We start from the raw sequence: 15,676 nt of genomic DNA, 5'->3' as shown, positions 1-15,676 counted from the left end.
TTCATGCAGCTGCACAGACAGGAATATTTCTGACTCAGGGAGCGATCTGTAGCTCTTAACCAAGAAACTGTTCTGATGCTTGTATCAAAAATATGTATATTTAAGGTGCTCATCACTTTCTCTCAAGAGATGAGAGAAGTTAGAGTACCTGCTTGTATTTGTCTGAAACAGAATTTATTCTGCTATGACTTTAAAGATACAAAGTTTCAGATTGTCAGTTTGTCAGGAACAAAAACTTCCATTTTTGGCTCATTCAGCCTCGAGACTCTTCCTGATGTGTGATGTTAATTTTTCTTGGGGTATATTTTTAGGGTTTGTATCATGTAGATACATTAGCATGATCTGCTGGCTTTATTTGCTGTGGAACATCTGAAAGCCTCAAGATTTTTAGTTTGTTTTTTTTTAATCTATTGAAAGATATTTTACAGAATCAATAAATGCTTAAAAATTTTAAGAATTAGGGATGGGTTAGGTAGCAAAGAAACTGAATTGTAACAAATCATGATATGATAGAAAACTTGTGAGAGTGTGCCAACATCTGCCATACAGATCTGAGTGTAAAAGCAATTAATATTTGGTGATCAGTCTTTTTTCAAAATGCTCAACTGCCAATGTGTTGAAAAAGTCAGGAGGGGGATCCATAGATCTGGCTCTTCATCTGCTCAGATTCAGAGCAGCCTCCTGTGCTTTTCAAGCATTAGAAGTGGCACAAGTTCCTGCTGTATTGGGGAAGGCACGTGGCTGCATCCAGGTCTGACAAATCCAGGCCACTTTCCCTGTGAATCATGGGATCATGCATTCACACGAGTGGATGGGAGGGAACTTTAATGTGCTTTCCTGCTAGGAAGCTAAACTTGGTTCTTACAGGAATTAGAACAACTGCTTGTGTCTCTTAAAAGAGCAGCCCATTTTCCCCTGCTCCAAATGCTACCTTGTAGGGGTTTTTTTGCTCCTCTGTATTTCTTGTACTGTGGTTGATTTCATGCTATGGTCTAGATTAACTTAGTAATAGAAATTGTAAGCATGTCTTCTTTACGCTTTCTTAGGCTTCTTAAGATGACTTCAATTAATGTTTTGAAATATACTTATTTCAAAATAAGTACTTATTGTGCTTTTTTAAAGGAGCTCTGACATTAACAAGCAGGAGCTGCTGTGTCCCCTTAAGAACTTGATTCAACTGGAAATCATTTGTTCCGTAGCCCATACCTGCTCTGAGCTGATATTTTACCTTTAATTTTTCTCAGTTATATCATTATAATAAAAAAAATCCCAGGCACTGAGTTAAAACTTTCTCCTGTTCTAAAGGTTAATGTCATATATTTCATCATGATACAATCCTTCAAGGGGGGGAATTCTTGCTTTAAAAAAGGAGATATTAAGATATATTCTACCTTGAAAAACAGGCCTTGAAAGATAAGGAAAATGATGAGCTTGATATTCAGCTGAGGGTGTTTGATGAGAACAAAGATGAAGACCACTTTGAACTGTCACATCGTCTCAATGATATCAAAGCTGAAATGGAATATCCTTTAAGGAAGTGCTGTTGTAACTTGATTGTTTCAGAACTTTATTAAATGGAAATTACAGTGCTCTGTGTGCAGGTTATTTGTCTCAGTTGTATGTCTTACCAGGGGCTTTGTCAAGCAGATTTCTCTCCAGTTGCTTTTTTTGTTAGAAAATATTTAGATAATTAGTGCTTAAATTTGCATGTCAAATGTAAGTCATTGGGAACTGAATTAATTTTTCATAAATAACATTTATTAAGCTAAACTCTGTCTCATAATACATGAAGAGATAAAATTATACTCATGGAAGATCATAAGTTTGAAGAAAAATGAGTTTTGGTAATAAGAGGAACAAAATTTTTCGTAGGTTCTGAAGCACTTCAGATGTGTGCCTTTTCTAGCTGTGAAGCAGCAGTAAATTGAAAATTACCTAGGTTCAGAATGGCTGCTTGCAGTTTTTAGGTGGAAGCAGGGGGAGGTGGAGGCAATCAGTGAGAGGACTATAAAATCCTCTGTAATGCTGTTGTTTTGCAGAACAGGTAATTCCAGGTAATGGTCATCTTTAGGAAGTGAAAGTGATTGAGCAGTGTGTGTTTGCCCTTAGCCTGGCTCAGCTCAGAGTGGAAACTAAGCTTTGTGTGAAGTACTTTTACAGGATTCTAGAACATGAAGTGTACAGTATGATTGTTCTGACTAATAATGAAACATGTCCTGACTGTTAAACAGGGCACAGAGATTCTGTGTGCAATCGTAGTGGAAAAATAATGTTTACTGCTAAGGATAGGAGTTCACAATTTTAGAAGTTTTAGGAGGGGTTTTACTTGAACAATATGGGAAATGTCTGGGGGAGGTGTGTTTGGGTGGGGTTGGGTGTTCTATTGTGCAGTGGGCTTTTTTGGTCTTTTGCTTGTTCTTTAAGTTTTTAGTTTTTTAAGGACTCGTATTTTCTTAACCATGTTTGCACTGATGTCAGCGAAGTCTTTCATCTGCTGTATAATATGGTGAAGGATACTTCTTCTGAAAATTACTTCTTGTCAATTCTCCAACATTTCCTTCTGATCAGGAATGATTACTATGTCCGGTAAGTGCCAGCTGCCAGGTTGGATTTTTTGGGAGTAGGGACAAGAAGAGAAATCCAGACCCTGGTAAACTGAGTAGCTCATAATCATGCCTAAAATGCCTCTCTGAGAATGTGTTATTTGTCTTTCTACTCAATGTTAGTATTAAAAAGATCTTGGTAAATAATAATAATGCTTATTGCAAAGACTTGACCCTTAGTCCAATGCCCTCATCCCAGAAACCTCTTAACTTTTTGGGCACTTTTTCTTTAATTGAGTTTGGTACCTTCATTGCTTCAAAGAACATGGAAGTTGTACAGCTGATAATTGGAAATACTCCCACATGCCTTGTGTCTGGTCTTCAGTGTAAACTTCTCTTTTGTGCAGCTCGGTGTCTTAGCAGGGTCCAGGGTACCACATCCAAAATATTCACAAATAAGAGTACAAATCAGACTTTGAACTTGATACTTCTGCTGGCAGGTGTATAATTCAGATATTAGGAGTTAGTTGCCCCCCAACCCCAATTGCATAAAGGCTCATTAGTGTTCTTATTGTCTTATGAATGTTTTCTCTTTTAGACCTCAGTATTACAAGATCATAGAAGAATGTGTGTCGCAGATAGTGCTGCACTGCAGTGGCATGGACCCAGATTTTAAATACAGAGGAAGGATGGACATTAATTTTACACATCTAGTTGGTTTGTACACTTTAAGCAGTTTTACCTTGTTTTTCTTTGTGTTCTTCTGTCTAGACTTTTATTGACTGTGAATTTCTTCAGTTTTCTGGAAATATGCATGGAAGCTCCAGGTGTGCTTGAGGAGCACCAGAGCAAATGCTGTAGCTTTTAATGAAATGAGACAGGGTCACAAGAAAAAGTATCTGTTGCTTTGGTGTCATGGGCTCACAGGGCAATGATGGCTGGGAGGCATCTCAGAGCTGTGATATGTTTGACTTGACTGGTGTTTGGTATTCTATTGAAATTCTAGATGCGTGTGTGGACAAAGCTAAAGTAGAAGAGAGTGAAAAGAAAGCAGCAGAATTTTCCAGAAAGGTCAGTCCTACTCATGGTTCTCTTTAAGGTATGGAACAGAATCCTAATGGGAATACAGTCAGCTTGTTTCCCAGGGAAAACTGGGAAATAGTGGATCTCCCAGGCAGGATGTGCTTTCATATTTAAAGCGCTGGGGGTTTTGGGTGGTCCTGTGTTGTGTGCAAGTTGAGTCTGAAATCAAAAGCCTCTGAATGGTATCAACTATACATATCCTCAGCTGTATTCCTCTGCTGTAGATAACTGATGGGGAAAATTCCATTTGTTGCTCTTCTGTCCTGAAATAGTCATAATTCAATGCCTAAAGTGCAGGTATAAGCTTGAAAAAATGAATGAACGTGCTGCATTAGCTGCGTAGTACTGATGTTCATGTATTATGGAGCTGTGTGTTAAAATCATTCAAAATTTTGATTTTTTTGCTGGTCTGGTCTAAGAGGGCATTTTCAGGCCATAAGACAGTACATGTTCTTGAACATGATGATTGCAGATTTAATTTTAATGAATTTAAGCTTGCTGCAATAGATGTATACTCGAGTTTGGTGTGAGAAGTCTGCAGTGTTCTCTTGGGGGGAAAAACCTGTACTGAGTAGCTGGATCTGGGTGGTTCCCTGTCATTGACTTACTGATGGAAGGAATAATGTGGTACTAAAGGTGAGCATGTTAGAAAAATGCTCTTGAAAAAGTCAGAAGTGCATCAATTGCTCCAGTTGTGATACTGTTCAAAGAGTTCCTGCCAACACAGCCTCTGGCATGGCCATAACTGCACGGACTCTCCTGTTGTGGTTAAATCGTTACAGTTTGATGAAGAGTTCACAGCTCGACAAGAGGCACAAGCTGAGCTTCAGAAACGAGAAGAGAAAATCAAAGAACTTGAAACAGAAGTCAAACAGCTCAGGACCCAGGTAATAAAACTGTATCACATGAAGTTCCACAGCTGAGTTGATTTTTTTTTTTTTTTTTGAGGAGGAGGAGTTGAAAAGAAATTGCCCCAGAGTATCTTGTCTCTCTGGGGTTTGAAATGTGTGTTACAGGTGTATTGATTTGGTTTGCAGCCAGCACAGGTTACTAAGGATAGTTAATGGAGGTAACATTTTTCAAATAGTAGTATGTTCAGCCTGTCACAGATACCTGCTTTATTGAGAAAAAATGTTCCTTAGGCCATAAAAATCTTGAATCCAGCCCAATTTTTTTTTTCCTGCAAGTATTTGTTTATGCTTTCACATTGCTGCTTCCATATGTTTTGCAGGAATTTTTTGTTTTGGAAGTCTTTATTTTTAAAATCTTCTGGGTTTATATATTTTTTTACTCTTATATTTTCATATAAGCCTAGCCTTTTTTATTTTTTATTTTTACACCAGCTTCAGGTTTTAGACAGGTCATTTATACCCGTTAGGAACTAACAGATGATATGACTTGGTGCTTTTGCCTCAGCCTGGCTTATTTTGTACTCCTTCAATGCCAGGCAAGGTCTGCCTGTTGCCTTTTCATCTTTATTTTTGGTATCTTAATGCCTGTGGTCTCACTTCCTATTTGGGCACTGAGGTGGAGATTCCGACACTCCTGTTCCTACTTCCTTCTTGCCAATTTTCATGTTTATTACAAACATCTACAAGCCAGTGTTACACTGAAGTTTCACAGTCTGTTTGAATGGGTTCTCCACCAATTGTTGTGTTGTAACTTGTGGGCCAAAGAAACACATGCCTTGTGCAAAGTAAAAAATGTATTTTAGTCTAATTAATTATTAATCCTGTTTTAGTGATTCTAACATAATTCAGATTATCCAGAGGTGACAGGGCATTCCCAGTAATGGTGGCCATTGGTTAATTAACCATGTAATTCTAGTATCTGTTCCCTTTTCTAGTGTTATGCTCCCCACAGAATATGATGACACTTATTTTTAGATGCACTCACCCCTCTGATGGTTTGACATGCTGCTGTTTCTCTTCCTTGTTCCTTTTACAACTTATTAGAATGGATATTGCAATTGCTTTCTTCCTCTCACCAAAGAAGCACCCTCAGACAGATTTAGAAGGCAGCAGGACAGGTTGTTGCCCACCCTGCACCCCCCGATGTCAGGACAGTTATGAACAGCTGTGCTCCTGGGACCTCTTGCACTGCAATAGCTGCTCCACTGAGTGCTGGGGAGAATGTTCCACCAGCAGATGAGTGTTGTTAAAATTCAGCATGGTTATTCTCATCTCTAATGCCCCAGCTTGCCGGGGTATCCTAAGTGGGATAAATGTTTTGTGCATTGGTAAGAAATAAAATGCTGTTCTGTTCACTTAAATGTTACTGCTACTATTAAATTTTCTTTAAAATTGAAACAATTTGTTTTTATAAAAATGTGAGGTTATTCAGTTTACTTGGCAGTTTTATGCTACGTGGTATAATCTATTGATATTGTTTCTCATTTAAATAGGAGAACAGTTGCATTTCTCACTTTCTTGAGGTGCAGTTGACTACAAACCATCCTGGTTGGTTCAGCTTTGTATCAAACAGCTTCCTGTCACCAATGAAAAGAATTCCTCTTTTCTGTTTCAGGGTCCAGGCCTGACAGGCCAACTGACAGAAGTCCCAGCAATACCTCCAGCCCTCTCAAGTGAGAATGCCCCACCATCTCCAGCGCCTTCACTCCCTGGTGGAGCCATCCCTCCTCCTCCTCCGCTACCTGGAGGAGCAACAATTCCTCCTCCTCCTCCACTACCTGGTGGAGCAACAATTCCTCCTCCTCCTCCACTACCTGGAGGAACAACAATCCCTCCTCCTCCTCCCTTGCCTGGTGGAGCAGTAATTCCTCCCCCTCCTCCATTACCTGGTGCAGCATCACTTCCTCCGCCGCCGCCTCCTCTGCCCGGGGGAGCCATCCCACCTCCACCGCCTCTGCCCGGTGTGCCCCCGCCTCCTCCTCTCCCTGGGGCAGCAGTGCCACCTCCTCCTCCTCCTCTCCCTGGGGCAGCAGGGCCTCCTCCCCCTCCTCCTCTGCCCGGGGGAGCAGTCCCTCCACCGCCGCCTTTTGGGGGGCCCCCGATGCCACCCCCTCTTGGAGGGGCTCCCTTTGCTCCCTTCATGGTGATGCCAGCATTGCCACACGGGATGAAGGAGAAGAAGAAGTATAAGCTGGAAGTCTCGATGAAGAGAATCAACTGGTCAAAGGTATGACAAGAGTTGTGGAGCTGATGTCCCTTCCCCTCCTTCCCTTCACACATATGCTTGGTACCATGCAGTGGGATGGATTTTTAAATGAGATTCATCTTGACAGAACTTGTTGTACCAGGTATCCCAGGAAGCCACCTTACTTCCAATCCATTGTACCAGGTGCAGTGAATGTGAATGGCAGCTTTGCATCAAGTTGTACATAAATGTTATTTATCTCCAAACTGTTTTAAAGCAGTTTTCACACATACCTAGCAAAACAAACCAACTTAAGCTTTTTAAAGTCATGATGTTAATGCAGTTGTAAGTTCAGAGAGTGCTGATATAAGGCCTTAATGTTACTTGTTGATTACTTATCTAAGGTATTCATTGGTTGTTCTCAATTAGTGATGTGCTGGAGCAGGGCTGTGGCCACTGGGAGGAGCCATGGGACTGCTCAAGGGAAAGGTTTGGGCACCATGAGCTTCCAGTGTCTTAACATGGTTGTATTTAATTGCTTTTCATTTTTAAAACCATCTTAAAATATAAACATTACTCGAGCAGTAAACTGCAAGCACAATCTGATTTGCAAGTGAACCCTTAAAGCAGTTACTGGTTATTATTTACCTCTCAGTATAGGCAGTCACTCTAACAAGAGAAGTTATGCAAACATCCAGGTCTGTGCTGGGGTGTGTTGCTTTAAAACCCCTTTTTGATCAGTGTAACCACTGCTCCTTCCATATCAAGGAAATAGATGTGGAGTATTGGATAATTGCATCTATTAGCAAGACTAAATCATTGCATTCTAAAGTTGTGGTTGGTAGCTTTTTAGTGGTAGAAAATATGACAGATATATTGATGTTTGGTGTAGGAAAAAGTACCTAGATGACCAAATCACCCAGGCAAATGAAAGGAGGAGTTCTGTATATTCCATGCTGTGTGGGTTGAGCTCTAGCTGGGATTTCAGTGTAGCTTCACTGGATATCTGGTTCTGATTTGTCAGTGCACATCTTGGCACTCCCAGCTACTGCCTGACACTTGCCTTGAGAACCATATATTCTCTCAGGAGTTTGTTGGTACCATGAATGTGGTAAAATCCAATTGTTGATGAAAAACAAGCTGTTAAGGAGCACCAGGTGATCATTGCTGACTGTAAGCTGCAATTTAACACCGAACAGTTTTGGAATTTAAATCACACTCTGAAGCAGCAGTGCAGGTTTTTCAGGATGTTTCACAGCTGGTCATTTAAATGAATTTAGACACAACTTTATTCTGTAGAGTTGGGTGTTATACCATGTTCTCCCAGATGGAGCTGGGTGCTGTGAAATGCTGGATATAAGTTGCTTTGTATAATTTCTGAGTAAATACCATCACCATTTCAGGCAAAACCTTTCAAGAACTAATGATGACAAATTTACTGTTGGAAGAAGAGCTAGACTGCCCTCTGATATTTTTGAATAAGTGATGGTAATTGTCTTTCTAAAGAAACAGGTTTAGGTTTTGGCTTCCTCTAAATTCTGAAGTGTTGACTAGTGAAATGGCTCTTTCTTTGAAGTAACAAAACAGCAGAATAATCCCACAAATTTTGCAAGAGGAATCCGGAAGGTTGAGAGAGAACCTGTGTGGAAATGCATGGCATGCCAATTTATAGCTTCTTTTGGCAGAAGAATTAATGCTTTAATGCTTTCAAATGATTTCAAAATATTTGGAGATGTGCTAAAATAATCTGGAAGTGTATCTAGCAGTGGTAGTTTAAAAGCAGACTTTCAGTATATTTAACTAGAAGGATAGTGAAAACAGCCAACCATGTTTTTAGTGTATTAATTTAAATTGTAAAATCAGTTTGAAAATATTTTTGTCTGTAATTCTTATAAAATAATGTGCATAAAAGGATAACTTTCCTTCTTTATTGTGGGAGAAGGAATTAACTGTATCTTGGGGAGAAAAGACTGGGTCAGGATGCACTGTGGGAGTTTCGTAACTGTGAGACATAGACTGCTGTCCTGGAAACACAGAAAAGCAAGCTTTTATTTTACTATACATATTGGTAATTGCAGGCAATTCCATTGTGATCAGTTCCATTGGGGAGTTTATAGGAATGATTTATAAAGTGTCTGTGTGAATGCTGCCTGTGACAATGGGAAGGAACTGCAGATGGACGCTTTGCTTAAGTGCTCTGGGAACGGTGCCAGAGATCTCCTGCCTACTGAGAAAGTGCAAAGTCTGTCTGATCATCACTTTTAAGGAGCCATCATTTGAGGAATAAAATTCTTACTGTTTAATTTAGTCCCTTTTGCTGTAACTGTCTTCCCCATTAGTGCTGGATTAAGGTGGTTTTTTAAAATGTCTTCCCTGGAGCTGGTGGTAAAGCAGTGCTGGAGGGTGGTGGAGCAGGGTGTTGCAGGGAAATTGGAGTGAGGCTGACAAATGTAGTATTGCTGAGTTCCCTGCATGTCATCTTGGAGTTAAATAGCCCTTGGAAATTACTTGGCATTTAAACAAACTTATAAACAATCGTTAATAATGTTAGAGGAATACATTTGGAAAACAAATAGCAGTTCTGAGTCATACATGAAAAATCAAGCTGTCTTTCAGCTTCTGTATTGCAGACCATTTTCTTCCTTTGGTACAGCCAGTACAGACTTAATTCTGAGTCTCTACAAGGTCAGTTCATTTCCTGATGAGTTGTTCCATAGAGTTCTCAGGTAGCAGAGTGCATATCAGTGCTGAAGAGTTTGGGGACTCTGGAAAGTAATTGAGAGAGGGCTAAAACACATTGAAACCCAGGTGCTGTTATCAGGCCTGTGTGGAAAACTTGCTGAATGGAGTACAATAAAGGCCATTAGTGGCCAGGGGTAGCTCAGCCCGTGGTGTTTGTGCAGGAAGCAGCAGTGAGAACATCCCAGAGCGGGACTAAACTTCATTCAGCCCGATTATCACAGAACTTCTGCAGCATTTGCTTCACCTTGGCTGTTGAAAACACTGCTTATTGACTTTGGAGATGCTGTTTTTCTTTCAGATTGAACCTCAAGAAATAGGAGAAAACAGCTTTTGGGTAAAAGCTGAAGAAGATAAATTTGAAGACCCGGAGCTGTTTGCAAAATTGGCACTTACCTTTGGAACCCAAATGAAAGGTACATTCTTACTTTACTCTTTATTGTGCTTTTATTAAGTTTAAAACTGTGCAATGGCAGTTTCTTTTATGCTTTGTGCAATACCATGGAATTCATATGATGGTTTTGTAGCAGGAAGATGATTTAAAACATATATTAAGCATAACAGTCTATTACAAGAATTGCTCCTCCTTCACTTTACAGCATGAGGGGAGGAACCTTTTTGCAATAATACCTTTTAAAAGTGCACTATATGTTGCAGATAGATGTGAATTTTCTTCTAATGAAATTATCATTAAATTTAATTTCTGATCCTAAACTCATGTTTATTTGCATTATTGTTCCTGGCTGAGAATTTCAGGAATAAGAACAACAGTTTTTACTATGCAGTGTTTGAAAGGTTAACTCAGGAAGGGCTCTCACATGACTGTAACTTTCTTGAACTGATTTTTGAGTAGTTTCTGTGAGTTATTTCTGAATGTCTTTTTTTTCCATGTTCTTCTGAAACCTCTTCAAAGAGTTGGTCATGGCTGTGTTTTTCATAAAATACATACACACTCTGCTGTAGCTCACACTCCTTTGAGCAGTCACTGAATTTAAACCATTAGAATTCTCCTTTTACAACACACCTTAGAACCACTTTCTGGTCTAAATGTTCAGATATTCCATGCAGTAATACAAAAGCATCCTTTGCAGTAATTTAACATTCTTTTCCATGCCAAAGATGGATTGATTCTTGGTTCCTAGCACTGCAGTGAGGGTAAAATGGTGTGGAATTGGTCACTTCTTTCAGTGTGACAGGAAGACCTTTAAGGGAAAGACTGCCCAGCAGCAGATGACACAATGGCATGAGCCCCTTCTTAGTGAAAAGGACAAGCTCTTCTGCCTTGAGCTGAATTCTTTCATCAGAAATCTGAAGAAATGTTTCTGAATTCCTGAAAAGCTTCTTCATTAAAAATGCTGAATAAACCCTCTTGAAATTTTGATATAGCTGACAGTTTCCTATGAGAAGAAATTTTTGTTGACATAGTCACACAGTTCTAAAACTAGGAACAGCAAACTCCTCAAGTAGTGAGGAGTGTAGTGATAGCCTTGCAGATATTTTTCCGGTTATTCCTTGTGTAGTTCTCAGGTAAGGATTGTAGAAAATAAGAGGCCATAGCAAAGGATGCACATTAAAAATGCTGCTGTGTCATACTCAGGATGTGAAAATCTTACTTGGCTGACTCCTGCAGAAAGGCAGAGTTGTCTGTCTTTGAGTTCAAGGTTTTTTTTAAACTTGAAAACTCACTAGAAGTCAAAAAGACTCTTGGAGCATGTCGTTTTGCACCACAGACCCCAATAATTGCATTCCAAAGGCAACTTTTACTTTTCTGTCTCATAAAAGCAAGCATTTTTGCACTGGGTGTTAGCAAAGGAAATTTTCCCATGCTACATGGTGGGAAAAGCTGCCTTCTACAAGGAGAAACATGGAATGATGTTCACTATTCTTCCTCCCCTTTTGCCTTCAGAGTCACAAGCAGCTCAGTAACGCCCCAAGTCCGTACTTCAAGCATCATCTGGGATCAGATTTCCCTTCTGCTCTAGTCCCATTTCGTGAGGTGGTCTCCTAGTACATTATGGGAGAGTGATAAAAAGCCAAATAAAGATGTGTGTGGTGTTCTCTGAGGAGCACAGTCAGCGTGTAAAACAAACAAATGGATGAGTGGAAGCAAACTGACAATTGCCAGCAGCAGTTGTGATGACTTAGTGTTTACTGCCTTGTATTCCGTGAAATTTTGGAATGCCAGTGGGAATAGTAACTGAAGGAAGAGAAGTGGTAGTGTAGACATTTATTAAAAATCTGTGATTCCATGTAAGCTGCAGCACTGAAATTTGATGAAACCTCTGAATTCTATTCCTGATTCTTTGGCCCAACGAGAAGATAACTTGGTGAATTTTTTTCATTTAACATAGTTTTGTTTTAGGATACTCCAGAAATGACTTAATGTTGGTTGCCACTAAGCTGTGAGCTGCCTTGCTGTTTGAGTGCTGTCTGGTTTAGAGGAATGCAGCCAGAGCTGAAGGGAAGTGGTACCTTTTGGGGGAAATATTGCCATGAAGTTGAACAGTAATTTTTGCTAGTAAATTAATTAGTAATCCAGTGTGGTTATACATCTCAGGAAACCTGGGTTACTGCTTTTTGGTGGAGTTTGGGTTGTGTATGATTTAATTCTGTAGAATGTTCTAAAACCCCCAACAACTGAAATTAGCAGTTTAAAGTGTTAGTGTTCTTGTCAAGAACCTACTGAAATCTTTGAAATCATTTACGCAGGTCATACTATGCTGAGCATTCTTTTACTGAACTTTGCTTTTGTCCCTTAACTGATAGGAAATTTTCTCTCTGGCCACCAGTGGAAGGGAGAGCACCCACAGCACTGTCATGCCTTCAGTGTTTTGTGGAATAGGATGTCAAAAAGCTCCCTGTGTTGGTATTTCATTTATGGGATGTTAAATCCATGTAGAATTGTATGCTGAAGTGTCTCCTAAGAGGTGCAGGCCTGCAGTGTTGTGCCTCTGCAGCCAGGTTGTGACACAGCCCATGCTGGGGCCTCAGACAACTTTGTGACAATGCTCAGGACTGGGCCTGCTGCTATCAGGATCACTCCTCATTGTTTGATTGATTGTCTAATTGCAAAACACTGCAAAGCAAGTTAATGCCTTCTCCCTAAAGGATCATGTTAATTTCTGGCTCTTGTAATTTAGGTTGTGTATTTTGCCAGTCAAGAATGATAGTAGTGCTCTGAAGAAATTAATTATGTGTACAGTAGATCTGTAAAGGTAGTAATTAGTACATAATAGTCTGTAACTACTGGGATTGTTCCAATACTGAATTCATTATCCATCCAACTTGCCTCAAGGGAAAACTTCTCGATCAGGGTTCTGTTGCTTCACAATTAGACTTTTAAAACACAATTCAACAATCATTTTCATATGTTTTCAAAACTGAAGTAAGGTCTTAATAGCTGAGTTGTATTTTTCACATGGTGGGAATTTTGAGTGGGAAGGGACAAGAGAAAATACAAACTTTTGTGTAAGCTGCAATTGAACAAAATATGAACAGAATTTCAGGTTTTGATTTTTAGATGTATAATGTATATGTGTTAGTGCACCCTTAAACTTGAAGGAAAACTGTTGGCATTTATTTGCACTTGGTATTTGTAAATACAAGGGGCAGCAATTAGTACTTGTAAAAAATGGCTTTGAATTTGCTGTGCTGAGAAGCCTAGATCTAATTCATCAGAGAATGTCACATTTGCAAGCTTTCAATGGATTCAGCTTTGGCCAAATTTCCTTTAACACACCTGTATTTGTAGGTGTGAGACAGCAAGACTCAGTTTAATACAGAAATCTCTGGTGTTAAGCATGGCTATGTTGCACTGGTTCAGCTCCCTGCACTGCTTTGTCAACAGCAAAAGGAAGAAAAACCTCTGAACTCATCATGGGTTTGCTTCTGGTTTGCCAACTGCAGGTGGCTCCCTTGGTCTGCTGATCAGTCAGGCTGTGTCTGTTTGGTTCCTTTCCCTCCTCAGCCTCTCCTTGGCAGAAGGCTGGGAATCCAAACCAGAGGAAGATCAGCTCTGCAGTGTAGGGTCACCCAGGGCTGTGTGCTGGGGCATTTCATTTCCTTGCATTGCACATGCAGGTCATCAGTCTTCCCTTCTGCTTCACGCAGAAGTGCAGCAGATTGCTTTGTTTTCATCTTTGAATGTATTTGAAATTGTTGTTTTTCAGCAACAGAATAGATTCAAGTACCATAAAGGAGTGAGTTATTAGTTTGCCATTTTTCACTCGTTCCTTTTCTTCTCTGCTGGATTTATCCAGTAGATAAACTGTCGAAGTCAGGAGTGAACAAAGCTTTGCATGGTTTAAATAAACTGCTGCCTGAAATTATTACCATCTAGTATAGATTTATATATGTATGTCTCTGTATTTGTATATATTTTATATCATTTTTTAGAATTACTAAATGATCTTAGAGTTGTTTTTAGAGTCCAAGTCTTATTTCAAGAGCATCAGGACCCAGTTCATTCATCATGGGACAAAAGGACTGATGTGAGAGTAGTGTCCTGAAGGGTCCAAAAGAAAAAGTTCCAGTTAGGAGGTAAAGATTGTAAATATTAATTCTTAATACTTTATTTCAAATAGCATTTTAACACACTTTTCAATAACTTAATTTCTATGTCAAAGGTAGTTTGTAATGTGGAATCACTAAGAAAACAATTTATTTTGATAAAAACACTGTAGAATACATGTCCTGTTGGTGTGACCTACTAGCTGTAGTTGTTTTCATCATGTGACAGTGGATGAAGAATATCCCAGATGAAAAAAACAAAACTATTTAGACTTTCTCAGAAGTTAGATTCAGTCTCAGTTGTGCTATTTTCATTTATTGTTTTCTTTTCTTGTAAAATCTTATATAAATAATGCTTTCAGAATGCTCATGCCCTAGGGTTGGACAGAGGCAGGAATTTCACTGGAGGTCCCAGGCTGTGGAACGTTTTGATTGTGTCTCTTGGGCCTCTGCTTTTAAAAGCTTTGTGGTAGACTTATAAGGGGGAAAAACAAGGAGGGATGGATCAGATAGATGCAATTATCCTGATCTCCAGTTTGCTATTCCTGGAGCTTGCTTTCTTTACTTGTGCAGCAGAGTTAGTGTTTTTTCAGAGCATTGTTGTTCCATAAGAGGGTTCTGATAGAGAAGTTTGGACATTCTTAGCCAGCAGTACATAAAGAACTGCAACAATTGCACCTTCAGAAAATCAAATACAACAGTCTGTATGCAAACGCAGTTATATCCAGATTGAGACAGGTCTGGGCTATTTGAAAGCTGCTGTCATTACTCATGGATTGCTTGGAGGTACAGCTTAATGTATTCCACCCAACTCCTATAGAAATGGAGTTCATTTTCAGAATCAGCATTCTGTCTGTTCTGGTTCCAGCTCAGATGCTCTAATGTGGAGGCCATTCCCTCAGTTTTAGTTTAATTGGCAGTGCTTAACCCTTTTGGAACATCACTAGGGACAGGTTGGTCTTCCCTACTGGAGACTGGAGGAGCAAGGACTTGAAATAAGGAATCCTGCTGGTTACTGGGCGACTGGAGCAGTTCTGCAGGTACAGGCTGATTATCCACCTGCCTTTTTAGTGCCACGTGGCAAACTGAGACTGGAGAGGCTGTCACTTGTGTGTGTGCCTGCTGCAAGGCCATCTTTTGGTTAAGACATCTCTGGCACTGAAAAACTGCTGAAAAATATTAGTAACAAAGCCCCTGCTGCTCAGATTTTCTGCAAGTTTCAATTAGTAATTTTGTCAGAAAGCTTCACCAGAAAAATTTAAATAGAATTGGAGTGAGGACAGACATGTATTGTCTTAAAAGGGCTCTTCTGTGTATTTATAACAATGTTGTGACTGAGCTGTCTTAGTTATAATGCCTTATATTTTAGGTGGTTACTTACAGAATTCATGTATTAATTTGTTGTACCTGAGCTCTCAGAACTTGAAAATAAAAATCTTGAGGAGGAAAGATGGAAGAGCCCTTGTGACTAAAAAAAAGCCAAGGGAAGGTGAACTCTCAAAGGCATTGGGCTTTTCCTACATTCAAGGTCTTTGAGGTTCCCATTAGAGAAGTGTAAGAATCACTGCTGGTGACACGCAGACAAATGTTCATTACCCACGTATTCCTGAAGTCTGGAATTCCAGCCTGCTGTGTGATAACTGGTAGCAGTTAGTACCTTCTGTACCTCCTACATGCCTCGTTTTTCTAAGGAGCTGGAGCTTTTG

General features: G+C 39.7%; 1 protein-coding gene across 2 annotated transcripts in view; it reads left to right on the top strand.

Annotated features, from left to right (window-relative positions):
* Positions 1-15,676, top strand: part of DIAPH2 (diaphanous related formin 2) — a 165,817-nt gene that overhangs the window by 16,972 nt on the left and 133,169 nt on the right. For both annotated transcript variants that reach the window (XM_017742337.1, XM_017742333.1), the window contains 7 exons: positions 1,404-1,522; positions 2,470-2,586; positions 3,142-3,260; positions 3,550-3,614; positions 4,409-4,513; positions 6,153-6,764; positions 9,763-9,877. In XM_017742337.1, coding sequence (XP_017597826.1) covers positions 1,404-1,522; positions 2,470-2,586; positions 3,142-3,260; positions 3,550-3,614; positions 4,409-4,513; positions 6,153-6,764; positions 9,763-9,877 — 1,252 coding nt within the window. The remainder of the gene's footprint in view (positions 1-1,403; positions 1,523-2,469; positions 2,587-3,141; positions 3,261-3,549; positions 3,615-4,408; positions 4,514-6,152; positions 6,765-9,762; positions 9,878-15,676) is intronic.

The sequence above is a fragment of the Corvus brachyrhynchos genome, unplaced genomic scaffold, assembly GCF_000691975.1.
Source record: "Corvus brachyrhynchos isolate BGI_N302 unplaced genomic scaffold, ASM69197v1 scaffold220, whole genome shotgun sequence".
Taxonomy (NCBI): Eukaryota; Metazoa; Chordata; class Aves; order Passeriformes; family Corvidae; genus Corvus; species Corvus brachyrhynchos.
Note: the sequence above shows the minus strand (reverse complement) of the source record. Positions and strands in the feature narration are given on the sequence as shown.